The sequence below is a fragment of the Gopherus flavomarginatus genome, chromosome 1 (assembly GCF_025201925.1).
Source record: "Gopherus flavomarginatus isolate rGopFla2 chromosome 1, rGopFla2.mat.asm, whole genome shotgun sequence".
In the NCBI taxonomy this organism is placed as follows: domain Eukaryota; kingdom Metazoa; phylum Chordata; order Testudines; family Testudinidae; genus Gopherus; species Gopherus flavomarginatus.
In genome coordinates, this window is record NC_066617.1 from 148,078,241 (window position 1) to 148,106,216 (window position 27,976).

General features: G+C 45.6%; 1 protein-coding gene across 1 annotated transcript in view; it reads right to left on the minus strand.

Annotated features, from left to right (window-relative positions):
• The window catches only part of LOC127047042 (C-type lectin domain family 2 member L-like), a 43,972-nt gene extending 16,340 nt beyond the window's left edge, over positions 1-27,632 (minus strand). The window contains exons 1-5 of the mRNA XM_050944873.1: positions 27,154-27,632; positions 23,594-23,677; positions 22,253-22,440; positions 20,415-20,515; positions 15,622-17,027 (exon numbers count right to left, since the gene is read on the minus strand). Coding sequence (XP_050800830.1) covers positions 16,922-17,027; positions 20,415-20,515; positions 22,253-22,440; positions 23,594-23,677; positions 27,154-27,223 — 549 coding nt within the window. The 5' untranslated portion in view covers positions 27,224-27,632 and the 3' untranslated portion in view covers positions 15,622-16,921. The remainder of the gene's footprint in view (positions 1-15,621; positions 17,028-20,414; positions 20,516-22,252; positions 22,441-23,593; positions 23,678-27,153) is intronic.
• Between the last annotated feature and the right edge of the window lie 344 nt (positions 27,633-27,976).

A 27,976-nucleotide genomic window follows, 5' to 3' on the forward strand; every position in this document is an offset into this window, starting at 1 on the left:
TGGTCGGTACATTTTCTAAGGAGATATCTGTAGCCTGTGCATCTGCACCAGAAAGCAGCTGAATGGTTGGAGTGGAATGAGGCTGCACAGTTGCCTCGTCAGCTAATGCCATCATCTTCTACTTCTCCCAGGAAGCCAGACCTCAGTCATAGAGAAGATCAGAACCAGTTTCCTAGTTTGCACGGTGGATTTGTATCACTCTAGGGTTAGGAAGCTATGAAATCACTATGACATCACTTTGATGTCTTCAAACCACAGTTTCCTGTTTAGCACTGGGCTTAGTCTTACACCAACGGCAAAAGAATGCTGAGCTGCACAGCTGCCACCAAAGGGGCTTTATAAAAAAATTTTCCTCTCTTGTCTGCCAAGTGAGAGAGGTTTCTTTTTCAGATACAGACAATTTTAACTACTCTCCTGCCTACCTTGCCAACGATGGAACTGAGAGATACGGCATTGAAAGGGAAGATACTGGCCTAGGTCTTTGTGCAGAGTTTAGGACCAAATGGGGGAGGGAGGCAGAAGGTCATTTGTGAAGTGCATTAACAGAATGGTGTGGGGTAGAGGAGAATAAAGGGATCAGAGTGTTTTTTGGTAGTGGAGCAGCTTGTGTTTGCATCGAAGGGAAGGTGAATACAAAGGGATTCCCGAATCAGCAGGGCCAGCTCTAGGATTTTTGCTGCCCCAAGGAAAAAAAATTTTGGCCGCCCCCGGGCTTTTTTTTTTTTTTTTTGGCTTTTACACATGTTTGCACTTTGCAGTTTTGTTTTGACTGTTTAAAATTAAAAAAAATGAAAACAGAGAATTTGTAGTTAGTGAAATAAAACAATTTCTTATTAGTCTAATTTTAACAAAAACACAATTACAAACAATTTGAGTTCAACTATACACTGAAATGAAAAACGTTAGCGTCTTCCAGTTTCTTATAAATTAAAAAAGAATTTATATGAACTGATTTTTTCTGGTTTTTACACTTGCATAGTCTTTTAATAAGTCAGTGAAATCTAAAATTTTTGCAATAGTACTTTCAATTGAATTAATGCAAGTCCTGACAAACAATTTTGAGACATGGTGGACCTCAAATAATTTTTTAGTAATTTCAGTTTTGAGAAACTGTGCTCACCAGAAGCCACTGATACTGGTAATGTTAAAAGAATGCGTAATGCTATAGCAGTCTTTGGAGTGAAAAAATCATTTCTTGCTATAAATTCTAATAATTTTAGAGGAGAAGTTTTAGGACTTATTAGCTCAGATAAAACTATTAATTCATCATACAATTCTACTGCATCAGTGTCAGCAGCTTTATCAGTACTGAACGCTAAACGTAGGTCTTGGTAGTGCTTCATGAGGTTTTCTTTGGAAAACTGATTTTTAATATTTCCAATATCGTATTAAAATTCAAAAGTATTACAATGACCATGCAATTGACAAAATCTTTTTTCAATGGAAATTATAGCTACATCCAAAATACAATAGAAACATTCAACTTTAAACCTTTCGTTTGGATCAAGAATAGGATCATCATGAGCCTCATAACAAAACTATCTTGTTTTTTTCCGAGGACGAATGAATTGTTGAGGTGCAAACGTCGGTTCAAAATCAAGATCCTCTGCTATTGTTGTTGCTTCTTTGACAGTTTCTTCAAATCCTTCATCTGGACAGCATTTTTTAAAATATTCCAGCGTTTTATTCAAAATTGTCTTTGCCTCAGATATGTCTATGGTTATGTTCTGCATAACTTTGCTGGTCAAATTAATTTGATTTAGAATATTATGCCAAATAACCGTGCAACATGAAAATTGAAACTGCATCATTTTCTGAGCCAATGTTTCAGCTTCATGTTGAAATGAAGGATCATACAACAAATCCTGGCTTATTTCGAATAGTGCGTCGTAAATCTCTCCTGATGAATATCAGAACGGTCTAATAGCATCTATTCTGCTTTCCCATCTAGTTTGACTTAGAAGTTTAAGTGTGAGGTTTTATTCAAGATGCTTCTTCAAGACTGCCCAACGGTGTGTGGAAGCACTAAAAAAGTTGTAAATTGCTTGCACTGTGGTAAAATATGAAACAGCATCTTTAGATGATTTGGCGGCATCACTGATAACCAGATTGAGCAAATGCACATGGCAAGGAATGAAAAAAGGATTGTTTAAATTCAGTATTCTCTGCTGTACATCTGCATGTCATCCTCGCATGTTTGAGCTGTTATCATACCCTTGGCCACGCATATTTTCTAAAGGTATTCCACAATGTTCAGTAGTTTCATTCATTGATATAAATTCTAGAAAGTGTTCACAAATTTTCACTTCTGCATTTTCATCAATTTTCAGAAATTGTAAAACTATTGATATTTGCTTGGTTTTGCTCAGATCTTGAGTATAATCAACTATAATTGAGTAATATTTGGCATGTTTCAAATTCGATAAAATTTCATTACGCACACCATTAGAAACTAATTCTATTATCTCATTTTGTGTATTTTTACCCAAATAAAGGGTATGAATCTTTCCATCTTTCACCCTTCGTACATGCTCAGCCATAACATTATCAAATTTTGCCAATAACTCTACCAATTTTAAGAAATTTCCATTGTTATTCTCATATAAAATATCCGAGGATCCACGGAATGCGAGGCATTGTTTGGCTAGGAAATTAATGATTGCCAGTAAACATTCCAACACCACTTGCCAACATAGAATTTCTGAATTTAGTTGCTGTTGTTGTACCATATCGATTGTTGTACCGGAACGTAATCTGTTTGACAGCTCAATCCAATTTGTCAATGAGCGTAAATGATTTTTTATGTTTCATGTTCTTTCAAATGCTGATGCAAATTTCACCAGTCATTAAAACCTGCAGTTGCCAGAAGAATGTCCGAGTTACAGAACAGTTTGCAGCAAAAACAAAAAACGACATCTTTGGTCTGTGAATACACTAACCACAATCTATTAACTTGTTCCCCATTTTTCATTTTTTTTCTTCATACCGGATGGCATAATTCGACGATTCGACTCATTAAATGGATATTCAAATGTAGGATCTAGTTTTGAAGGACCTTTTTTCACAATAATCATTCGCATTGCATCAGTAATTATTGTCGGCTATGTACTTGGATCCGATCCTATGTAAGTCTCTCCACCTTCCAATAACTATTCTTTAGTTTTAGATTTGAATAATAGTTCTTCATTTCTGGACTCTTCAGCTGAAGTAGTAAATCTTTGGATGGATTGTGATTGTTCATCTTTATCAGTTAGCGAAGATAATCTTTGGTCAGATTGTTGTTCATTTTTATCAGTTGATGAAGACCAATTGAACCAAAGATTACCTTTATCAGTTGATGAATAATCACCTTCAATGCATTGCTTAGAGCTTTCTCCTTGATTGTCGACTTTTTTAAAATACTTTTTTGAAGTACAAGATAGTTTTTCTAATTCTTTTTGCTCTCTCTCTCTTTGTTGTTGGTAGGCAGCACCGGAAAGTCGTTTTCGTTTTTGTCCTGGCATTTTAGCCCTATAACCACTGGCATCGACACAAAACGGAAATTAGCATGAATGGCTCCGATAGAGCAGCATAGTACACACACGTAATCATGATTTGAGTGACTGTGTCATAACATGGCATGATATTTTTCATGTCACGCTCTTATTGCACTACAGTACCTGCCGTAGGTAAGGCGCTAGTCATTGGGGCGAGAGAGCTCCCCATGAGCTCGGATACACACTGGACCCAGCCCTGCTGGCATTTTCCCAGTGCTGAAGCCGCCCAGCTGGGAACCTCAAGGGGCATGCGATGGAGAAAGCTCTGGGGCTGGAGGAGCAAAGGAAGAGATGCTGGGCTTGCTGGACAGATCCTGCCCCTCTCTGCCAGGTCGCTTGCCCCCTGCAGTGGGGGAGGCAGAAGAAGACTCCAGGCACCGGCGCACTGTGTGGGGCTAGGGAGGGAGGTAGCAGCCTCTGGGGCTCCAGCAGGCAGAAGCTTCCCAGGGGTCTCGGGGACCCTCCCACCCAGCCCAACTCTTACCTTACAGTGGATCTGGCCCGAGATGGATTCATCTCCCATCACCACCCCTCCCATGGCTAGGGGTTGGGGCTGGATCCCAGCCCTGCTCATCCTCGGTCTTTGCCTTGGCCCTGGCACAAGTTCAGCTCAGCCCGGGCTGCTGCTCTGCTCCCTTCTCCCCTCCCCTGACAGGAGGCGGCACAGAGGGGAGGAGGAGGAGGAGGCAGAGACAGGGACAAGCCAAGGAGGAGAGGCCCATCCGGGCACCATGATCCGCCTGTCCTTTGCAGCCAGGGCAGGGCCATGTTACCAGCTCACACCTGGCCACCCCTCAGGTGAGAGCCAGTTGTGCAGACCTGCCCCGGCTGCAGAGGACGGGCTGCTTCTTCTCAGCTTGCTGCAGTGGGGACAAGCCAAGGAGGAGCGGCCCGTCCTCTGCAGCTGGGGCAGGGCTGTGCTACCAGCTCCCACCTGGGGGGGGAGTGGCCACTGCCCATGCTAAAGCAGCAGGGACACGGTCACCACTTAGCCGGCTCCCAGCCCAGCCGCAACCCAGCAGCAGAACAACAAGCTGTTGACCGCCACCCCGGGGCGGTCAGGATCCAGCCCAGGATGCTGCCTCAGATTTGAGCTGAAGCCCCAGCATTATGCTGCCCCATATATTTTGCTGCGCCAAGCATCTGCTTGTTTAGCTGGTGCCTAGAGCCACCCCTATAGATCAGTTATACTCTCAGTAAACAAAGATTATTTAAATTGAATAAAAGAAAATAAAGAAGAAAAATGGCATCAAACAATGGCTCAGGTAAGCAGAGTCTGAAAGCCTGTCTTCCAGGCTGCCCTCCAGTCCAATCACCACAGAGGACTGACTGATCAGGTGTTTTGAACTCTGCATCAGAGAGTGTTGCAGATCTTAAAAGTGCAATCACCCGATACCATTCAGTCCATTTTTTAAAATCTCTGTGCACTACAGGAAATGACTGTGTCTATTTAAGGTGCTGTGGTTAAGGCCTTCTGTGACTTCAGATTTTGATCTGAAGGGGAAAGTATTTTCTTTTAGTAAAGTTCCCTTCCCTAAAATAAAGTTATATAAAATGGCGGGGAAGAATATCAGTCACTGTCTAATCCAATTTACCTTTTTTATTTCACCATCATCATGGTGTGAAGCAGATTTATTGTTTGAAAGGATATATGAGGTGGCAGCAGATGTCAAAGGGTCATTCCAAGGCTAGTAGCTGCTCAGCTGAACAGAGAACTGCAGGTTGCAGCAAGGGATGGGTTCTGTAACCTGTCCTGTTAGAAGTACATAAAGTAAAATAAAATGGTGCAATCACTGAGTACAAGCTCTCCTTGCTTTAGTAAGATAGAGAACACTGAATGTCTATGTCACGGAGTGTATGGGAGTCAGGGCTGTGCACCCCCCACTTTCTGTGATTCACTGTGACTCTCAGCCCAGCCTGTAAAACAGAAGGTTTATTAGGTGACAGGAACACAGTCCAGAACAGAGCTTGTAGGTATAGAAAACAGGACCCCTCAGTCAGATCCATCTTGGGTGGGTAGGGAGCCCAGATGCCGGTGGTGGGCCTCCCTCCATTTCCCCAGCCAGCTCCAAACTGAAAACCCCTCCAGACCCTCCTCTGGCCTTTGTCTCCAGTGGTTTCTCCAGGAATTGAAATTGGGGGGGGGTGTACACTCAGAGTTCAGAGGTGCTTTCACGTGAGTACACCTTCCAGATGGGGGACAAGAAGGCACCTTGCTTGTTCCTCCAGCTGCTCACTGTTCGCTCTGGCCACAGCTGTTCGTTGTGCCACCGTTCACTCCACCGCTCTGTTGCCAATGGCCCTGCACAGTCACCTTCTGCTGCCACCTGCCATTGTGACCTCTGCAAGTTGGTCTCTTGAGGTTCCACCAGCTCTCAGTCATTTCAGCTGAGGTCTCATTGGGGGAACCTCGCTGCTAGTGCAGTCTGGGCTGTCTCTTCCACAAAAACACTGTCCCACAGGAACACTGTCCCCACAACAGGACTAAGCACTTAGACCTGATTGTCAGTGATTTCAGCTGCAGTGGTCACTTAACAGAACAAAAGACTCTCTATGGACCCTAATCAGCTCTGTTTTTAAACAGTGGAGAGGGACAGATCCCCACCCTCTCTCTTGATGCCTTGAAATCATCACAGGCTAAGTACAGTTCTACTGCCCTTTACTCATACAAAAAGAACAACATTTCATCCCCTCCCCCCACCCCCACATTCAAGTGGTTTGTAACCCAAACCCAGCCAAAATCTATCACTTGGACAACACAGATCGGTTTGCTGGATACCTAGGTAGATTAGGTGTGAATGTAAATATAATCTGGCCCCACAGCCCCAGCTCATCACTAGCTGTCAGGGAGAACTCATTTAGACTTTGCTTACAAATCATCATTTGATATTATTAGGTTGGCCAACATCATGAATGCACTGACATAAAAAAAAACCAGCTGTATAAGGAAGCAAGGAAGCTAGTCTATATTCATACTTTTCAAATCTAGTATACTTTTTCAGATACACATATTTTATCATACACTGTATAAGCTTTTAAGTGTGTATTAATGTTTCAGTTTAAATTCAGATTTCCAAACAGTTGGTATGTAACTAGCTCACAAAACTAGGTGGGGTGTTGAGGAAATTCAGGGGGGGTGTACACCCCCCCTGGGGGGGTCTAGGGAAATCACTGTTTGTCTCTTTCCTGGGCAAGAAGGCCACCTGATCTCTTTGTTCTCCAACACCTTTAGTTGTGTTAAGGGTAATTAGCATGAGCAACTCCATTTTGTAAGTTCACCTATTTTGTATCCATCATTAACTAAAAGCGAGCACACTACGTACAAAGCTCCCAAGGGCAGCATTAAAGAAAGATAAAGCCAGAAACAGGAAAGAGGATAGCAAAACAGCTACAACAGCATAATTAAGGAAAAATTCTAGTATGCAAGGTAACAGCTAGACTGTGCACTAGCCAGCACGAGGACAATGATTAGCTGTAATAGGCTAAAGATAAGAAAATGGCTTGTTTATTGGCTAAGGCTTCCGATCCACGAGGGTAGCATGCACTCCTAAAAGGTATATAACTTCTATGTAATCTGCAGCCTGGGTCTCTCCCTGACTAGCAGGGGGACACCACATTCGAACATTGTTTGAACCTTGCGCAATAAAACTTCATTGTTTGGACACTCTGTAAATCTTTGGTTTTTGTGCCTCAGCCTAGAAACGAACAGTGCATGGCCTACAGGTATAATTAGGAACAGTTGGCACCTTGCAGAGGAGGGGCCCAGGCCATCAGTTGCCAGCAGACAGGGTGTCTGCCATTCTCTGTACAGATCCCTGCACACCTGTGCCCTTCTAGGGCTCTGCAACAATCACATGCCCTTATCCCACCACCTAGATACTTAAGAAATGCATAGAGGAAAATGAGGCACCCACATAGTATTCAGAGAAAATATTAAGAACATTCCCACTTTGTCACAGTCTATGGGGAACAAGTAGCCCCCCAAATGCTTTTACACCCTTTCTCATTTTCACTTCTCTCTTTAGTTCTCGTCTTCCCAAGCTGTCTTCCCACAAACACAGGATGAGGAAGCACCTCTAAGTACTTCTCCTCCCAGTGTTGAAGACATAGGGCCTGATTCACCCCTTGCATGCCAATATAATCCCTTTGATTTCAATGGAGTCACGCTAGTGTAATGCGGTGGTGAATTAGGCCTCTGAACTAATCAGACCAACAGAGAATATAAGGGGACAGAACTCACTTTTCCTGCTCCTACTCTAGAAGCCACAAGAGTGCAAGCTGATGGTATTACTCTCTTACTACAATCTTTAGAACTGGAAATTTTGGAACATAGTGAGCAGGATGAACAAAGCTCAGGATAGAGCTGATGTCCAAATTGCATACATTAGAGTGGATAAAGTTCCCATTAACACAACAATATTCAAAATGAGAATGAGCCAACAAGCGTATGGGAGTGCACATGCATGAATGCAGACACACTGATCTACAGCTGCTCAAAACTCTTAAACCCCACTGCGATCTAAATTCCTATGCTCCCTAAACATTTGATCAGTACATGTTGGCTCTCCCACAATCCACATCTCCTGAACAGCTACACAAAGGTACAAATACTAGAAGATAAGTCCCTCATCCCAAATTCTTCTTGCACTAGGATGACCCCTCTCCTCCAAAATAAAATGCCCTTTCAGAAGATGAGCTTCATCCCCAACTGCAGCTGCAAACAGCAAATGGAGAGTGAAAGCTGCTGGACAAGAGGGGGCGGAGACCAGGGGTGCCAGAGAATTTGTATTAAACAGGAAGGCAGTGAGTGCCAGCAAACCAGAACTGTTCCACTCCCCAGCCTGTGCTGTATTACATTAGAGGAACGCAGTTATATTTGCCTGGTTCCCTGACTGCTGAGCAGAGGTTGGGGCTTATAATGAAGGAGCAGTGGAGGAGAGCAGCTGCTGGAAATGTGAAAGTAGAAGGCAGGAACACAGCCTGTGTGTAGGTGGGGGAGGGAAATGCAGGGAAGAGCATGTGTGTGTGAGGCTGGGCCTGGAGGGGTAGAACACAGGGTATGTGCATGGGGCAGGGAGGCATCTAGAGCAGGTTGGATGTGGGGAGCTTGTTTGGGTGGGGGGCAAGAGCAGATGGTGTGTGTTGAGGGGGTGGGATGAGCACATTATTTAGTGTTTGTGTCACAGTAGGGTTTGGAGGGCACTAGAGGCGATGGGTATAATAGGCCAGAGAAGGCTAAACCTTCCCTGGCACAGCTGCTGCAGTGGGATGCCATTTGCAGGATTTTACTTATTATTATGCTCTAGGCAGATTTTGGGGCAGCCGAGGGAGCTGTATTTGCTATTCAGCTTCCCAGGTTCTCTACGCTCACTACTTATAATCACTTAAAATCTATCTTTTCTGTAATTAATCAATTTGTTTATATTTTAACTAAAACAGAGTATTTTGCTTGAAGTGCTTGGGGAATCTGCTCATGGCTGATGCACATCCATTTTTCTTTGTTCAGGTAGCTCCCTGGCAAAACCTGTCACAATGTGTTTCTGAATTCTCACGGCAACAGATGGGGAAAAACTGTTCAGATATAAAGAAAGATAGAACTGTTTCATCCAATAATCTGAAAATTATGTGAATTTTAATTAAGACAACTTGACATGTTCATACATATATGGAATGTATCAATATCTACTCACTATAGGGGTATTCTTTCAGGACAGCTCTACTACTTTACCCTTCATAGGGGTATGTGTGTCCAAAGGGTTAAAATATTCTGCTTGTATTTATTATTTAATCCACAAAATATTAAAATTATAAAAAAAAATGATCATATAGACAGTCTAAGTCACTAAAGGTATTGGAATCATAAACTCCAGGACAGTTATATTGTCTCGTTATTGTAAAGGCCCGAACATACTGCCAACATTATACATAAGATGGACAAAACCGAACAGCAAATAAACTTTAAGAAAAATACATTGAAGTAAAATATATAAGGCAAAGTGAATAGTAAAAACAGACCATTATGGGGAAAAATTGCAGCATAATACTGTAAGCAAACAATTTATGAAACCAAGCACAAGTTTACAGCCATCAAAAACAGTTACACTTTGGACAAATGAGAATATCATGAGATCCTGTTATTCCTAAATAGCATGTGGCCTGTAGTGGCTGCATACGGACTTCTCCTTCCAAAAACTCTCAAGTCCCTGGTGTCACAAATCACAAAGACCAACCCCATGCCTATGGAGGTGGGTGGAGAGAACCCTGAAGGACAGATGAAGCCAGAGCCTGTAATGGTGTAATCTGGCACATCTTCCCTTGATTCAATGGCGTTACACTGATTCACATTGGCTGAAGAGCTGGCTCTGTGATCTTTAGGGAAAAAAATCACCTTGATAAACTTTGTGCCAGTGGGGATCTGTGTTGGTTCTATTGCCACTGCTCATCAAAGGAAAATTATATTTAAATGAAAACTGATACTTTTCTTCAGACCTCTCTCACACTAGAGGGCTTCCAGTCCTCTCAGACTTATGGTAACTCCTGTCTCTCTAACCCAGGGAAAGTGTGAGATTTGGGGTGCAATTATTCAGACCAGTGAGAGGTTGTCACTTCTTGCCATGTCACCCCGGGTGCCTTTAATGCTCTGCTGCTGTGGCTCACAGTCCAGACGCGAACAGCCAGCAGACAACCTTTTCACTGAACCTATACATTAGTCATCCAGATAAAACAGGACTTCAGTCAAACTCAACCCTGCCATTGGTCTTTGGGTAGCAAAACCCAAACCAGGCTTCCTCAGCCTCTCTCTTTTAATAATTAATCTTAACAACAGAAGAGGAGGGCGGGGAGAGTTACTGGTAAGATATGGAACAGATGTGATGGGAAGAGGCAGCAAAATGTGTGATGGGAAATATAGACTCTGTTTCCCAGCTTGCTTTAATGAATTCCAATGAAAGGAAATAGCTGGTTGGTTTATTTCTGCATTTCAAACAGGTTCCGAAGCCCACTGGAGAAAGGACCCACCTTGTGCAAGCACATGCTGAAATTTTCTGTTTGCTTCCTCCCGCAGTTCAGACCTCAGCACTAGTCTGAAACAGCTGTGAGCTGGAAGAGTGTTCTGGTTAATGGAACATGCAGAGAAGCACTTGATGCATACCATGGTGTTTTGGAAACTACCACATTACCCAGGACATTATGGCATAAAATTTAGTGGCATAATTTCCATCGGGATTTTGAGCCCTCCTCCTCAAAATCTGAGGAGCGTTCAGACCCAAGCTTTTGGTTCAGACATATATAAAATAGAATCATTTGAAAAATACAGACGCAGGGTGAGGTTGGGATTCAGCCACCCTCAAAGTTCACAGAGGGTTGGTTCAGAGCTGTCTCTAAAGTCATATTTAAATGGGATAATGCTATTTTCTGACAATAATAGATAGAACCTGAGATACTGCCCAATAGAAATCAGGGTCTCCATTTTGTAAGAACAAGCATGTGTCAGTAAAATGCTGTCCAATGCTTTTCTCTGGAGTTAGTGACCTCCCGTTTACTTTTTCTAGTGTTCATCCTCCTCATCCTGCTCGACCTCACTGTGGCTTTCAGTGCTATTGACCACTCCAACTTTCCTCCAGATTTCTCTAGCTCTCTGGCCTCCTGGTGGGAATCATGTCTTTTTTGGCTGCTATTTATTCAGTGCAGTTTGACAGAATTCGCATGTACCCCTTGTCTCTCCCTTTACGTGGCTCTGTCTTTAGCATATTCCTGCTTCTAGCTTCTCACCCTGGTGTCTTGGACTGATAGCCTCATCTTGGGCTCTCCATATCTCCACATCTCCCTCAGCTCACTAATCCCTCCATCTGACAGCTGTCTGTCTGCCTGGACTCCCTCATCTCCTGGCTACACTGTAACTTCCTGCTATTCAGCATGTCACAGAATGAACTCCATACCTAGGGCATCAGCCTGCAACCCAGGAGATTTGGATTATGTTCTTTTCTCTGCCACTGACCTATTGTGTGGCCTCCAGGCAAGTCACCTGTCACCCTGTGCCTCAGTTTCCCCATTTGTAACATAGAGATAATGATACTCACCCATCTTTTTAAAGTGCTTTGAGATCTATGAATGAAAACTGATCGATAACTGCTGGGCATTATCACCAGCTTAGCACTCCCCTAAGACTTTAAATTTGCTCAACAGGTCTAGAGTCCTGACTTTAACCATTTCTTTTCCACCCATTTGGGTATTCTCTGTCAAACTCCTATCACAGCTTGAAGCCTCCTCTTAACAAAGACCCTTGTTAAAAAAACTTAACACCTCTGCCCTCAGGCTGCTTTCTAAGCAGCTAGAAAGGAGAGAAAAAAATCCTACTGGCTTTTGGTTCCTAAAAATCCCACACCACTGCCCACCATGTCAAGGTTTTTCCCCCCACTTTGAACTTCAGAGTACAAATGTGGGGACCTGCATGAAAACTTCTAAGCTTAATTACTAGCTTAGATCTGGTAACACTGCCACCACCCAGAAATTTCAGCGTCTGGGGCACTACCTGTCCCCCCAAAACTTTCCCCTCTCTGGGCTGCCTTGAGGGACTTCACCAATTCCCTGGGGAACACAGATCCAAACCCCTTGGATCTTAAAACAAGGAAAAATCAATCAGGTTCTTAAAAAGAAAGCTTTTAATTAAAGAAAGAAAAGGTAAAAATTATCTCTGTAAAATCAGGATGGAAAATGCTTTACAGGGTACTCAGATTCATATAGACCAGAGAGATCTCCCCTAGTCTTAGATTCAAAGTTACAGCAAACAGAGTAAAAATCCTTCCAGCAAAAAGAAACATTCACAAGTTGAGAAAACAAACATAAGACTAATCCGCCTTGCCTGGCTATTACTTACAATTTTGAAACATGAAAGACTGATTCAGAAAGATTTGGAGAGCCTGGATGTATGTCTGGTCCCTCTTAGTCCCAAGAGAGAACAATCCCCTAAACAAAAAGCACAAAGACTTCCCTCCACCAAGATTTCAAAGTATCTTGTCCCCCTATTGGTCCTCTGGTCAGGTGTCAGCCAGGTTTACTGAGCTTCTTAACCCTTTACAGGTAAAAGAGACATTGACCCTTAACAATCTGTTTATGACAGGAGCTCACATAAGGAAATGGAGAAAGGGGAAAAAGAGAGTGAGTGGCAGTGTGCAGGGGTGGAGGAGACTATTACAAGCATTGTGAATTTGCTGGAGAATCCCAAACCTGATTGCTTCTTACTCCTGTTAAAACCCAACATCCATCTCTGACTCATAGCAGTAAAGGTCATGTATATAGCACAACAAACGTCACACGTTTCACACACACAGAGCAAAATCTGAGTGTTGTTCTGAAGAGCTGGCGAGGGCTTGGCAGAGTGCAGGCGGCTCCTTGGAGGGGTCCAGGTGCAGTGGGAGTGGAGCTCATCAGGCAGTAATCTGGGGTGTGTGTGGGGGGTGAGGCTTGGTGGGAGGGTCTGGGTATGAGGGGGTCTGGATGCACAGGGGTTGGGCGGATGGGGGAGCAGCTCCCTGCACATGAATTCCTCCCCCCCGTAGCTTAAGAGCTATGGGTGCAGGAAGCGCTGTGGATGGGATTGCGGGCAGTTTGCCAAGCTGCCTACAGCCAGGGGAGAAATCTGGGGATGGATCTGACACAATCCCAGATGCCGTGCAGGGGAAGAGGAAATCCCGTCCTCCCCAGCCCAGCTGGGACTAGCAGCTGAGCCCAGCGCAGAGTAGGAGCCACCAGCCAGGTCTTCCCCAGTCCTACCCCCTGCTCCACAGTAATTTCTCTCTGCCGGCTACCCTGGGCAACCTAAATATACTGCTGGGTCAGGTTGCAGGACCACTGTTGTGGCTTCCTTTTGCTTCCCCATCAGAAAGTCTTGTTTTCTGCAGGGAAGCAAAGAAATCTGCAGGGGACATAAATTCTGAGCATGTAGACCAGGGGTTGGCAACCTTTCAAAAGTGGCGTGCCAAGTCTTCATTTATTCACTCTAATTTAAAGTTTTGCATGCCAGTAATACATTTTAATGTTTTTAGAAGGTCTCTTTCTATAAGTCTATAATATATAACTAAACTATTGTTGTATGTAAAAAATGTTTAAGAAGCTTCATTTAAAATTAAATTAAAATGTAGATGCCCCGGACCAGTGGCCAGGACCAGGATAGTGTGAGTGCCACTGAAAATCAGCTCGCATGCTGCCTTCTGCACGTGTGCTATAGGTTGCCTACCCCGATGTAGACTATCCATGGATGATCGAGGAATGTAAAGAAAGTAATGCAGGAAAAATGGATGTCAACTTTGAGGACCCGGGAAGCAGGGAACAATGCTGTAAATAATTTAGTTTGAGCTTGTGTGGTTCAAATTCATTTAAAGAAACAATTGATGATTAATCTGTCCTACTTCCTTAAAAAGTTGCTATAGATCTGAGCTTGGCAAATATCTTGGTGATAGAACCCCATGGCGGGAAGTTTGTCCAGCCATTATTTCTTCACCCAGCCCCAACTGGGAGAACACAGACTGATGTTGGCGGATTTTTCTTTTGTATAAATACATTAATTTAAATGCAGATACAGGTCCAAATCCATAGCCCCATGCTGGCTAATTTCTAAAGTACAGAGCTAATATGGCAGTTGGCAGCAGATTTAGATCCAGTTTAGATTCCAAATTCCCCAGTAAGGCCAATTCCTTAAAGACTGAGCTCTCACCAGATCATCAGAATCTTTGGAAAGCAATAGTGCTGGTGATCCAGTCTCAAATCAGGCCCTGTGTGTATGGTTGTGCTGGGGGGAGGGGCAGTTGTACCAATGTAGGTGTAATATTAAAATGCCCTATGGCTTGTCTAGACTAGAGGTTTTGGCCCAGTGGTAGCTCATGTTAATTATTTGTCGGTCAGTTTGAGTTAACTAATACAGCTATACATGCAAATATGGATACTCCACAAGCCTTTGTTCCTGCTGGTCTGGTTCAATCTTGTTTGAATCCTAGGACCAAACCATCTTATGTAGACATGCATAAATATACTATTATGTTAATTAAGTTACCTGATTGCTAATTATAGGACCAAAATACAGGACCAAGCACTCTAGTCTACACAAAACTCTAATGTAAGGAGTTTACCCTGGGATTTCCATTCTAGGGATGTCACAAGCGAGTGCCCTAGCCACTGGGCTACTATAGCGTATTCTGGAGTGTGACTTGTTCAGTCTCCCTTGTTGAAGCTGTTCCACTTTGTATCAAATAATTAAATATTCACAGGGCCAGGGAGAGAACAACTCTATAGGCTGATGTTTAGGGCATTCACCTATCATCCAATAATCTGAAAGTTATGAGAATTTTAATTAATTACACAAAACACATGTTCACACATACATGGAATATTTATTTGCCATAGGGGTATTCCTCAGAAAAACTTTTAACACAGCTGCACTAGTTTTCCCTTCAGAGGGGTATGTGTGTAGAAAGGATAAAAAAAATCTGCTTGTACTTATCATTAAATCTACAAATTATTAGACTTTTTATATTTAAAAAAAAATTTATAACTTTAAGTCACTAAAAGTATTGAAATCATAAACTCCAGGACATTTATATTGTCCTGTCGTAGTAAAGACACATAGCCAATGTTATACATATGACGGACAAAACTAAATAGCAAATAAACTATAAACAAAGAAAATAAAATAAAGAAAAATACATTGAAAAATATATACAGGGCAAATAGAACAGTAACAACAGAACCTTATGGGGGGAAATTAGCAGTGTAAATACTATAATTATTTTGTAAAACAAGGTCTAATTTTACACACATGAGAATATGAAGAGATCCTCTTTTCGCTAACCAGCGGGCACTCACTGATGGCTGCATACAAACTGTCAGAGGGGTTCTGTGTTGGTTTTATTGCCATTGCTCATCAAAGGACAGTTATTTTTTTTAAATGAAAGCTGAGGGCTTTCAGTCTTCTTAGACTTATGGTAACTCCTGATCCTTCCCAACTGCAGACACTTGATTTGGAATGGTTTCTTACCCTAAGCATCAAACATCACCAGCAGCTAGACTCAAATGGCTGGCCATATAAACTCACTCACAGTGATCAATGTCTGACAGCCACCTTACTCTCGTTTATCCCTCACTAGTCTTAGAACCATCTCAACAGAGTAATTAGTAGATTCATATACTGAGCCTTGATCTACACGTAACATACCCTCACTATTGGATGAGAAACAACAGGTGGATACACCAAAGAGACTAGGGGGAAAGGGAGAGCACAAGGAATCAATGAGATGAGATTGACAAGCAGCATTCACAGCAAACCAGTGGCTGAGTTCTCAGTTAATGGCTAATAAATCTTTCTCCTTCCTTTCTGAACCCAGGTGGGGGGGTTGTGGGTCAGTGTTTTGGGGAAGAGATTTTGCTAATCTACAAATGTTAGTGCTTTGAAATGTGTGCAAATGTACTGAGGCTACATTGCATTTATAGCTTTCAAGATGTTGTTGATGTAAAAGACTGACAAGTTCCTGCAATATCCTGAAGGAACTTTATTGAGCTAAGCTACACCTTATTGAACTAGGTGAATACCTTTGGGGTCCACTGTATTAAAATGTAACTGTGTCTGTATTACTATGGAATTGTATGTGTTTCCATGGGAAGGATAAATAAGAGAACAGCAGGGGGTAATTAGGCACATTCACTCAGGTTGTAATATCTCCAGAGAGACACCACCACTTGAAGAAGTGCACCTCCACTAGTTCAAACTAGACTCTCCAGGGACCAACAGACAAAAAAGATTTTTGGATAAATAGCCTGATTTTCAACCAGCTTCAGGGCCTTCTTCCTAATCCAGAAAACAGACAGGACCTCTGGTAGGGTTGGAAGGACTAGCCCTAGTGAGCTTGTTCTGAGCTGAAGCTGTGATGAACTTGTAACCACAAGGAATCCGTTGGGTGGGGGGGATGGAAGAACTGCTCCTGTCAGAATCCATGTTAGGATGAACTCTGGGAAGCTTAGTAGCATGTGTGTAGTGTCTTTTATTGTTTTAATGCTTTCTCTGTAATGATTTTTTACCATAAGAATTAAGTGGGCTCTCATAGGAAGTGCTGTGTGGTATCTTGTAACTGATGCATTTACACCTGCTAACTGTCTCGGAGGAGAAAGCAAGCAGGTGTCCTTGGACAACCTGTCTGTGCTAGGAACAACACAGTAAAGGCAGGGAACTGTGCAGCCTTGGAAATACCTCAGTCAGAAGGGAGAGAGATGCAGCAAGCCTGAGACTAGGTGCCCTTGCTGGGTCACTGAGGGGAAGCACAGGTGCAGTTGCCCTGAACTGTGACAATTGGACTCTGAGTCTTAGATTAATTGGCTGAGTGAAGCATGAGAATACAGAGCTAAGAGGTTTTTTTACAGACCCAACCCCTGGTTAATGAGCATCCAGAACTGGAGACCACATCTGATTCAATATAGGCACATTCTCCAGAACCCTTTACTGCCAACCTGCAAGAGAGAAAGAAAGAAACTGTTACCTTGAAATTTACCATCAAATAATTCCACTGAACAAGGGAACCCTCTGGTGGTAAAACAATCCCTTGAGAGACCCCAGTGTTTCACCCTAATTCCCTACATGACATTTATTGCAAAGAGGAAGATGGGCATTTACTTAATATAAAAGAGTTTATATATTTAATTTCCAGACAGAAAGCTTAGTTACCATGGAGTTACTAGTAATTTCAGTAAATACCATTTTACAAGAATTCAGTAACAAACTACATATCTGGAAATTCATAGTTACTGTTACACTTCTTAAAAAGCTGTGGGGCTGAATCTCCTCCTCACTCATGCTAGTTTTACACCGGTGCAATTCCACTGACTTCAGCGGAGTTACACCAGTGCAAGTGACTGCAGAAGCAGATCCTGAGAACACAAAAACTCTCCAGTTCAGGTCTCCCACACAAGTTTTCCTTAACCTTTACAAAGTCTTCTTTCATTTTCGATCTATGACATGAATAGCTTGGGTTTACAATCAGCACACTGGGCTATTTATATATGGGCATTCCTCCATTCCTGTCTGACAGCCCCAAGGAGGTGTTTCTGGGTGCTTGCTCATCTGCCCAGATGGGTCATTTAAGGGGAAATCCTTTTCCTTTCAGCACAGGTGTATGGGTTCTCAGAGAGATAGGGGGTGGTCTGGGATGTGATGTCATCAGTATGCAGATGATACACAAAGTCTTTCCTCATGTGGCCCAAATGGTGCACATTCCTTTGTGTTTCCCAATGTCCAGCTGATCTTGGGACTACAGTGAGCAAAATGGCTAATAGTCAGGTAAAATGGAGACAATACTAGAAGGATGCATTGGGATGCTTCAGGTTATTGGGGGGATGGTTCCACACCATTACTGAGGGAATTTGTCACAATTTGTCAAAGAGGATTACTGCCTGGGGGTGATTATAGATCCCCATTTGCTATGGGGAATCTGACACACCTCAAGAACCTCAAAGTACTGTTTCCATCTGCAGCTGGGTAGGCTGTGTCTCATTTTTCTCAGATGTGGCCCTTGACACCTGTCACCTCCAGACTGGATAAATGCATTGAGCTGTATGTGTAGCTACCCATGAATGCTTTATGTTAGCTAAGACAGCCACAGAAATGGAAATCAGTACACCATAGTACACCAATCCTTTGTTAACCGCACTAGCTCACTATTTGCTTCTGGGTAATATTTTAGCTGTTGACTCTATGACTAAAGCCCTTTATGGCTTGAGTCCTAGCCAGTGTTCCCTCTCATTTCTCCCACACGTGCGGAATTAATTTTGTTATGTGCACGAATATGGGGGTGATGTGTGACATCATCCATATTGGAGCACATAATAAATTTCATGTGGCGGGGATGGGGCCGAGAGGGTACAGTGTGTGGGAGTGGGGATGAGGGCTGGGGCAGAAGGTTGGGAGTGAGGGCTCCGGCTCGGGGTACTGGCTCTGCAGTGGGGCTGGGGATGCGGGATTTGGGATGCAGCCTGCTCTGGGGCTATGGTGGGGAGAGAGGACTCCTCCCAGCTCTCTCTCCCCACAGCAGCACCTGGGCTGTGGGGGGAGAGGAGCCTCTCCTCACCACAGGAGGTCCGATCTGGGTCAGGGTTGGGGTCATGGGAGGGGCACCTGTCCCGTGGCCGCAGCAGGTCTAGGCTGGAGCTGGGTTGGGGGTAGGTGCCTCTCCCCCAGCTATGACAGGTCAGGGCCAGGGGAGAGGCACCTGCGCTCCCGGCTGCAGCAGATCCGGGGATGGGCTGGGGCTGCGGCAGGTCTGCAGCTGGCCTGGAGCCGGGGCAGGGGAGCTTCTCCTCGCCACGGCAGGTCCGGGGTTGGGGAAGAGTCATCTCTCCCTGCCGCCGCGCAGCTCAGAGAGAACTTAGGACCTGGCTACCTAACCGCTCGCCCTTCTCTTCACCTGCAGTTACACAGAAATGGAAATCAAGTCACACTAACAGTCTCCAGAATTAAACCTCAGGTGGTTGGTTAGGTTTGCCAACTTTCTAACTGCACAAAACTGAACACCCTTGTCCAGCCCCTGCCCCATCCCTCCCCCAAGGCCTGCCCTTTCTCTGAGGCCCCACCTCCCACTCTTTCCCTCTCCCTCCCTCCAACACTCACTCTCCCCCACCTTCACTCACTATCACTGGGATGGGGCAGTGGGATGGGATGCGGGAGGGGATGAGGGTTCCAGCTCAGGGAGCAGGCACTGGGGTGGGGCCAGGATGAAGGTGGTACAGGTGGGGTCTCCATGCTGGGAGCAAGGGGGTTGGAGTGTGGGACCAGGATCAGAGCTAGGCAGGAGGCTGCGGTGTGGGAGGGGGTGCAGGCTCTGGGGTGGGGCCAGGGATGAGGGGTTTGGGGTTCAGGGTTTTGGGGCTGGGGTCAAGGGTTTTGGAGCACAGAAGTGGGCTCAGGGCTGGGGCAGGGGTTTAGGGTGCGGGCTCTGGAAGGGAGTTAGTGTACGGGAGAGGGGGTCCAACCTGGGGCCAGGGGTTGGGGTGCAGGTGGGGGTTTGGGCTCCAGCTGGGCAGCACTTACCTCAGGCAGCTCGTGGTTAGCGGTGCAGGAGGGCTAAGGCAGACTCCCTGCCTGCCCTGGCTCCATGTGGCTCCTAGAAGTGGCTGGCACATCTGCCTCCCAGGTGCAGGGATGGCCAGTCATCTCTGTGCAGTGCTCTAACATAACCTGCGCTCTCAGATGCCGCCCTTCCAACTCCCATTGGCAGCAGTTCCTAGAGAATGGGAGCTGCAGAGCTGGTGTTTGGGGCAGTGGCAGCACGCGGAGCCTTCCTGATCACAGCTGCGCCTAGGGGCCACAGGGAAATGCTGGCTGCTTCTGGGAGCCATGCGGAGCCAGGGCAGGCAGGGAGCCTGCCTTAGCCATGCTACAGGGAAAGTCTCCAGCAGTAGGGAAATTCAAGGGCGGGGGGAAGGCACTGGGGAAAGGCTCCAGTAAAGGGGATTCCCTGCCATAATGAAAGACCCTGGCATATGTGAAAGCCTCTAATAGAGAGGGAGCAGTGGGGAAGGCTACTGCAAGTCCCCACTGCCAAAGCCTTTCTTCGCTGCCACCCCCCAACCAGAGATTTTCACGGCTGTGTGTGACTGCACACCACCACAGTGTGAACACAGCCTGCTTTTCCTCATCAGCATGCAGCTACACACAACCTACACACTGCCATCAGTGGTGTTCCATGTAAATGTACCTTAAGATATGCTGTCTGCTTCTGCTGCCTTGGCCTTCTCTCCTTGGTCCCCTTCAAATCATTCCAAAAATTCTGCTTATTCCAGGAACCCTTCATTAACCCTTCTGTTATCATGTATCCAGGCCAATACAAGTCAATATCAACTTACAGATTTCTATCTAATGGAGTCCCGTTTATCCAATGGAATTCTTCTCCTGTCTTGTGAAGTCCAATCCACGGATCTTGCTTTGTTATTTTCATTATAAAGTTCTGTAGGAAAAAAAACCACAAGGAGCAATCTTTGTCCCAGACTAGAAAATGAAAGGATGATCTTTCCCTTCTCCCAGACGACTATGGTTTAATGTATTAGCCTTTCACCTCTTGAGAGCTGACATCAAAATCATAAGTGTGGATCCTGTGATATCCACATAAAGAAAAGCACCCCAAAATTCAGCCTGATTGGAAGTCTTTGCTCAAAAGGCTGTCATGGATTAAGATTTATATTGAGCCATGGAGGTGCTCTGACACTGCAGTGATGAATAGAGTCTACTATAGAACCTGGATGAACATAGACAATTATTTAGTATACACAGACTCATGAGCACAAGACTGTACAAAATAGAGAATAAGTGATGTCTCTGTGCTGAACAGCTGCAGTGTGACATCAACAGAACAGTGGACAACAGTTTAAGCAAAGCAGGTTGGAGAAATCATTGGTGTAGAGATCAGAAGAAGGATTCCTGGATGAAGTAGGTTTTCTAGAGGGAAGTGAATGAAGAGAGAGGAATTGTTCCAAGCGTTGGAAGCAAGAAAACCATGCCAAACCAAGCATGGAAGAAGATGAAGGGAACAATGAGGCAACAAGACTGGAAGGAGCATACAGAGCAAGGTGGGAAGTAGGAGAAAATGAGAGCAGAGATACAGTCAGCCGCCAGATTAGAGAGGGTCTTGAAAGTGAAGATAAGGAGCTTCAATACAGTGCAAAGTTTCCTGTAGTGAAGGTGTAGGGTGGGAGTATGTACTGCCCATCTAGGAGCCACCGCACACCCAGATGCAGTCTGGACAGAGTGGAGACAAAGGGAGGCAAATTTCTGTGGTGGCTAGGGCCAGTGTGGCCCCTAGCATAACTAAGCGCAGCCGAAAAGCCTACTCTAATTCAGAACAGACCTTTCTGGGTTGGTTATGTGCAGCTTTGTAAAATGGAGCTGCCCAGAACCCATAGAGCAGCTTGTTCTCTGCAGACTCCCTTTCTGCCCCCAGTATGACCACTATGCTGAGGTTAGGGATGGGAGCTCTGCAGCACTCCCTTCAGCTGAGGCAATTCTCTTCTGGCTGGCTATGGGGCTTTTTTGGGCCCTGTGCACTACTGCAGCTCCATTTAAGGGACAGACCAGGGAAAGGAGAGAATCTCTTCCTATATCTCAGAGCTGGGCTGGAGTGGGATCACTTCTAACATCCCAGCACTGAAATTTAAAATTCAAGATAAATGACAAATCTCAGTGGAAGAGAATTGTTACCTCACTCCCAACCTGGGGCTAACCCAAGTATCCAGGCTAATTGTTCTCGGTGGGTCCTGGTAACTCAGAGAGCATTTATGTCTGGTTACAGATAAGAAAGACAGGACATTGTTTTCACAAACAGTCGCCTCAGACACCAGGATCTGTGAATCCGGTCAATCCAAAGGTAAAATGAGGCATTGCATGGGCAACTTCTAAAACATTAACTACCAAGATTGAAGACGGTAGCTCCAGAGGAGTTCTGTTCATTCCCTCTGGGGCACCTGGCATTGGCCACTGTCGGAAGACAGGCTACTGGGCTAGATGGATCTTTGGTCTGACCCAGAACATGGCCATTCTTATGTTCATGTATTTCTGTGCACTGTGCCTTGTCACACTCCTTGCACTGGATTTACAGCAATTCAGATGAGAGAGCAGAATGAGAGAGTGGGGAATCACATAGATCCCAGGAGATGGGAGGGAGTGAAACTATCATATTTCATTCCCTTACCAGTTCCTGCTGGTTTTCAATTACAGTCAAGGAGCTGTTGTGTGAGGAACAAAAGGTCCAACTGGAATCCCAGTCCTTTTCTGTCTCAGAGAAGTAGTAACATTTCCTTTGGTGGTACAGCCAGTCAGCAGGGCAGGCTTCCGGAGGAGGAGAGCCATAAGAACCTTTCCCGGATGAGCTATTTACCGCTAAAAAACAACAACAAATCATCACATTTCTGCCAGTCAGATCTCCCAGAGCAGGCTTCCTGGAGCTACCTAACCCAGCCCTGAATTTATGCCCTCTGCAGACAATATCTCAGACCATTTAAAAATATTACAGTAAATCAAATATAACATTGGGCTGAGATTTAAATTTAATGAGCTTGTATCATCGATATGTTTCCTAGAGGGTGCTAGATGCTGAACAACTTCATAAAATAGACCTGGTCTAAAGAGATTACAGTCTAATTATACCCACAAATCATTTTGGGAAAGCAACAGACCAAATTACCAAATTAAAAAATAATCTCCCCAACCTCTGATAACTTCAGTGTTCGACTGAGCCAGCCTTGGCTGTTATGCCAGAGCAGCATTTTTTGGCAGTCTCATCAGTTTCTGCATTAATTTAGCTTTCAATTTTTTAAAGAGTCAGGGCCAGACGTTAAAGAGTCAGGGCCAGAGAAATCTTCTGCCTGTGAACTGAAGGAGTGTTTCCTTGAATCTGGAAATAGACAAGGTGGCATATTCCCATGTCACATGTAAACCACAACTATATATGGCCCTTACCATTTCTACTGCTATGGGTTTCACCCAGAGGTGAAAGTAAGCCAGTATCACCCAGTATGCCATGCCGGACCAGACCGGCTGGTGATTTAAAGGGCCTGGGGCTCCCCACAGTGGCAGGAGCCCCAGGCTCTTTAAATCGTCTCCTGAGCCCTGATGCCAGAGCCCTGGGGTAGTAGCGACCGGTCTCTGGCAGTGATTTAAAGGGCCCGGGGCTCTGCTGTGGTAGCGGTGGGAGCCCTGGGCCCTTTAAACTGACCCTGGGGCCTTTAAATCTTGATTTAAAGAGCCCGGGAAATTTAAAGACCCCACCGCTTCTGATTGAGGCCATGGCCTCTGCTCAAGACTCCAGAGAACCAGTGAGTCCTTTAAGTTATATTCACCCCTGGTTTCACCTCTCCAGTCTTGAAACTGAGTCTCAAAGTGAAGTGTCTCTCTCAAGGGACACCTATTCTACTCTCAGATAATCGGAGTTATGAACAAGCTAAATTTGGTTTTGGTTTTTAAATGAAAATCTGGAGTTCTCTTGACTGTAGAGGTAAATAATACTTTATTTTAAAAGTACTTAAATACTTACCAAGGTGAATACACAAGATCAAAACCACAACAACAGCAAGAATCCCTGTAGTGCACCTCCAGAGCCAAATATTTGAGCAGAGCCCTGAAAACAATCACGTAATTATAAGTTGAGAACACTAAAAGAAATCCACATACTAGAATGGGGTTTAGGATGCAATGACTGGTTGTGGTCTTTAAACTAGTCCCAAGCCATACGAAAAGAAGGATAGGAGCAGAGCTGGAGATCTGGAAAAGTTGACAATTAACCTAGCAAAGCCCAGATGTAGAAATTTCTGCATTCAACAACCACAACGAAAAAACAACAAAAGGCTACTGAAACTAGGAGAAGAAAAGACTAAACATCCACTACAAACAACTGTGTGCAATGCCAGTACTCAGCACTTATAAGAATAGTGAAATAGAGAGAGATGGGACATGGGGAGAGGGGACTGAGCTGGGAGAGAAGAGAGAGGAATAGAAAGATTAAGGAACAGAGCTAATGGGTAAGACAGTGAAAGGTTCATGATGTGTGTAAGGGAACTAAGGATTGTCATTGTTTATAGCCCTCTGAGCCCAGAATTTCTGCTGCTGGAACTTCCAGTCTCCTCCCACAAAGACTCCCTCTCTTTCCCTCACTCCCTGCCACCAACTTCAAGAGGGCGAGCTCTGCTTGCTACCAGGAGGGACCCAACTATCTGTCTGTTGTAGTTTGCTGTTTCAAATCCCAAGGAGCTAGTGGACAGGGGACCAAGTACTTCCAGGAAACTACTCCCCCAGGAAGAGTGCAAAACAAACAAAGCTGAGAGTGAGTGTTAGATGGGGGAATTTCTTGTTCTTCTTTCTGCTGCTTCATGCAGTTTCTGCACTATTTTACATTTTGCTGCTGTTCCTCTGTGCCCAGAGCACAAAGAGGCATAATTATTTTGCATTTATACAATAAGTACTCCTGGGGAAATTCTGCGCCACTGCACAATGCAGAATTTTGCAGAAATTAATGTTGCACACACAGAATTTCCTTTTTTTCCCCCACTGAAATGGGCAGCAGAGATGCTGGCCACCACTGGGGGCCACTGAATCTGGCAAAGTTCAGTTCGCAAATAGAAGACAAGGCTGGGGGAGGGAACTGGAAGGTTCCAAGCACACCCAAAAGCCAAGCGGCATGGGTATGCAGGAAAATCCTTGAAACCCCAGGACTAAGCATCAGGCTGTTTCTCCCACTGGATCCCTGGGCTCTGGGGGGTAGGGGGAGTTAGTGTCTGGGCTGGGGATGGGGGGCTTCGCAGCTGGCCTCTGGAGCATAGAGGATGTGAGTTTCTGGACTCATGGGGCATGGCTGGTGGAAGTGTGAGTGTCTGGCCACCGGACTGGGCTTTGAGGGGCAGGGGGCAGAGAAACAGGAACTTGGTTGTCATAGGGGTTTCTTTAACTTTCTACTCCTGGGGGAAATTTTGTGTATGTCTATATTGTTACAAACCACCTTGCTGACAGATATTTTTTAAATAAATTACCAAAATAGTTGGAAGTGACATGATTTTATAGTGTTATTTTGCCAAACAAAATGTACCAAATTTTAAAATATTATGCGCAGAATTTTTAATTTTTTGGCACAGAATTTCCCCAGGAGTAAACAAGGCAAGTGCATATAATGCCTTAAGCTTACAGTTGGAGAAGATACAAGACCAGATCTGCTAGTGTAAATCAGCGTAGCTCCATTCTAGTCACTGGAGCTACCCAAACTTAATGCAGCTGGGCGTCTTTCCAAAGCTGATCTAAACAGAACTGGGATGAGATTCTGTGGGAACCAGTTACAGACTGTGAGGTGTGAGTATTGCCCATTGTAGGAGGGAGGCAGAGCAACTCCAGCAGGGGTCACATGAGGAACTACACGGGGCTCTCTCCACTAGGCTCTCCTGGTTACCTTAAGTAAGGCACCACTCAGTGTATTAGATCAAAGCACAGTGGGAAAAGGGCCATCTCATGTGTAACTTCCTCAGGCTGTCACGACAGTCTGGAAGTTCCATTCCTGCATTCTGAGCCAGTCAGCACTTCCCATCCATCCCTTTCGCTGCCCCTGAAATGGCCAATTGGGCTTTCTGATGGGAGGCCTCATACAGTGGGGAGACGTGGAGCATCCCACCAGACCCAGCCCAGCACATGCAGCATCTTTGGGCAACAGTTACACAGACCCTATTTACACAGACCGATGCAACTGGCCGCACGGCCCAATGTGTGCTGAGGGATGCGGTGGTCTGGTCAACAACCTAACCCTGTAAGCATCTACACCAAAATGTAGCTCTCACCAATGTAAGTTGTCTACTACATCACCTCAATAATTCCACCTCCACGAGAGGCATAGTGCTTAGGCTGATGTAGTTAGGGCAATGCAGTGTCTGTGCAGACACTGTGTTACTTGCATCACCTGCTGGCTGTCAGCCCCATGCTGGGCTCACAGCTGGAGCCCTCTGTCCCCTGGGGCTGACAGCCTGAGCCAGAGAGGAAATGTGAAATAACAGCAGTTGTGAAACTGACAATGTCAATTTCACTGCTGGTAGGCTTCCTGCCTGCAGATGGGCTCCCAGGGCTGCTGCAGTGTGGAGAACCTGTCAGCCTCCGGAATCCTGTCTCCAGTTGGGTATCGCAGGCTGGCTGCTGTGTTGCAGGGAATCTGCTAGCTGCACACTCCAGCTGTGTGAGCCCCATGCCAGGCCCACAGCTCAGGCTGTCAGCCCCAGGGTAGGGACTCCAGCTATGATTGCATCACAATGCCCCACTTCAGCGAGTGGACACACTCCTGCTGAGGACACCACCACAGACAGACAGAAGAAGCAAAGAAGGAGTGTGGATGGGGTGGCTGTATGTCACCTTAACTTAAGTCATCAAAATTCTGTAGTGCAAGACCGGTTTTATCTGCTGCCCCCTGGTGGGAGAAGGCACGACTTCCCTTGCATCGCAGTCACGGGATTGCCCAGAAACAGGGTGGGGCCGGGCAGGCTCTGGCTCTCTGCCCTCAAGGCGGGGGTCCCGGCTCCCTCAGGGAAATGTACGGGGAAGCGTCTGTCCGATGTCCTGATGTACATGAGTCCAGACCCAGGGCACCAGCCATTGCACTGGGATCCCCCGTCTCAGGGGCGGCGCGCTCCCTGGCCTGCTAGGATCCTTCCGGGAAAGTCCTGGGTGCTGCTCCGACCCGGCTCAGCTGTCCGGGCTGGGCTGGGGACGGGGCTGGGGTAGCCCGTTCACTAGCCCCTTCATTACCTCCAGGGCATGGACTGGACTCTTCACCTGCCGCTACAGCGGGTTGTGCGGGATCCGCCTGAGCACTTCCCCAAAGGAGCCGCCTTCCCACTCACACAGGTCCGCTCGCCCCGGCTTCATCCCGCTGGTGCTGGACTCGCTGGAGCTGCTCCCAGCAAGTGGATGAGCCCATCCTTTGCCCGGTCCCTCCCTGCGCCATTTGACATTGCTCTGTCTCCAGCACTGTCCCCTCCTCCAGCGCCGCCCCACTGTGGCCGGAGAAGCAGAAGGGGCCCCAAGCGGCTGCTGCAGACCCCGGCGGTTGGCTCCCGCAGGCATATTTACCTGGCAGGCACCCAGAGGAAGCGGGGGGCGACCCCCCTCCTATTACTGCGTCTCCCCTGCTTTGGCTCATTTAGCCTAGTTTCCGCTTTCCTGCCTCCTTCTGCTTGGCGTCCTCAGGGCAGAGGCCAGGGGGCGGATACTAGTGGATAAGGGAAGCTGGAGTACTGATCATTCAAATACAGTGAAAATAGCTCAGCCTGGAACATGGAGCAGGGCTGTGTCCCGCATCCCAACTGCAAGCGCTTTGTGGGAAGGGGCTTCCTAGCTACTCTCACAATTCTGCACACAAAGGAGGGATCATAGCTGTAAAATCCTGGGGTCCTGTGAATTCTGACATGGGCCCTTTACCTCCGACACCGGTAGTTTCTCAACCGGTGTATGGGGGAATGGTGACCTGCCTCTCGAAGAGCTGGGAAGCTTGGTCAGTGAGTGTATATGAAGCACTCTGAAGCCAAGACACTTATGTAAACGTTCAGTGTTGTTATCTCACCTGAAAACGGAACTGAAGTTGGATATAAATACCGTCATGGGTTGATGGTCCATCTCCCTATGGCAATGGAATGGATGCATGGCGATGAGGTCCCCCAACGAGATGGTCAGTTCTTAGGTGTGAAAGAGAGAGGAAAAGTATGTTAATTAAAATCATGATGTTACTATATTGTGGAGAGTCACAAATGTAATTGGGGACGGAGAAACAAAGAGCTGCAAAGAAGTTAGAATATGCTATGCATTACAGGTCCCCTGCCCTGCACTCCTCCAGTGCAGGACCATCTGCTCCTGCTGTGTAAATTGACCTTAAGTCTGAGACTGAACAAGACCAAGG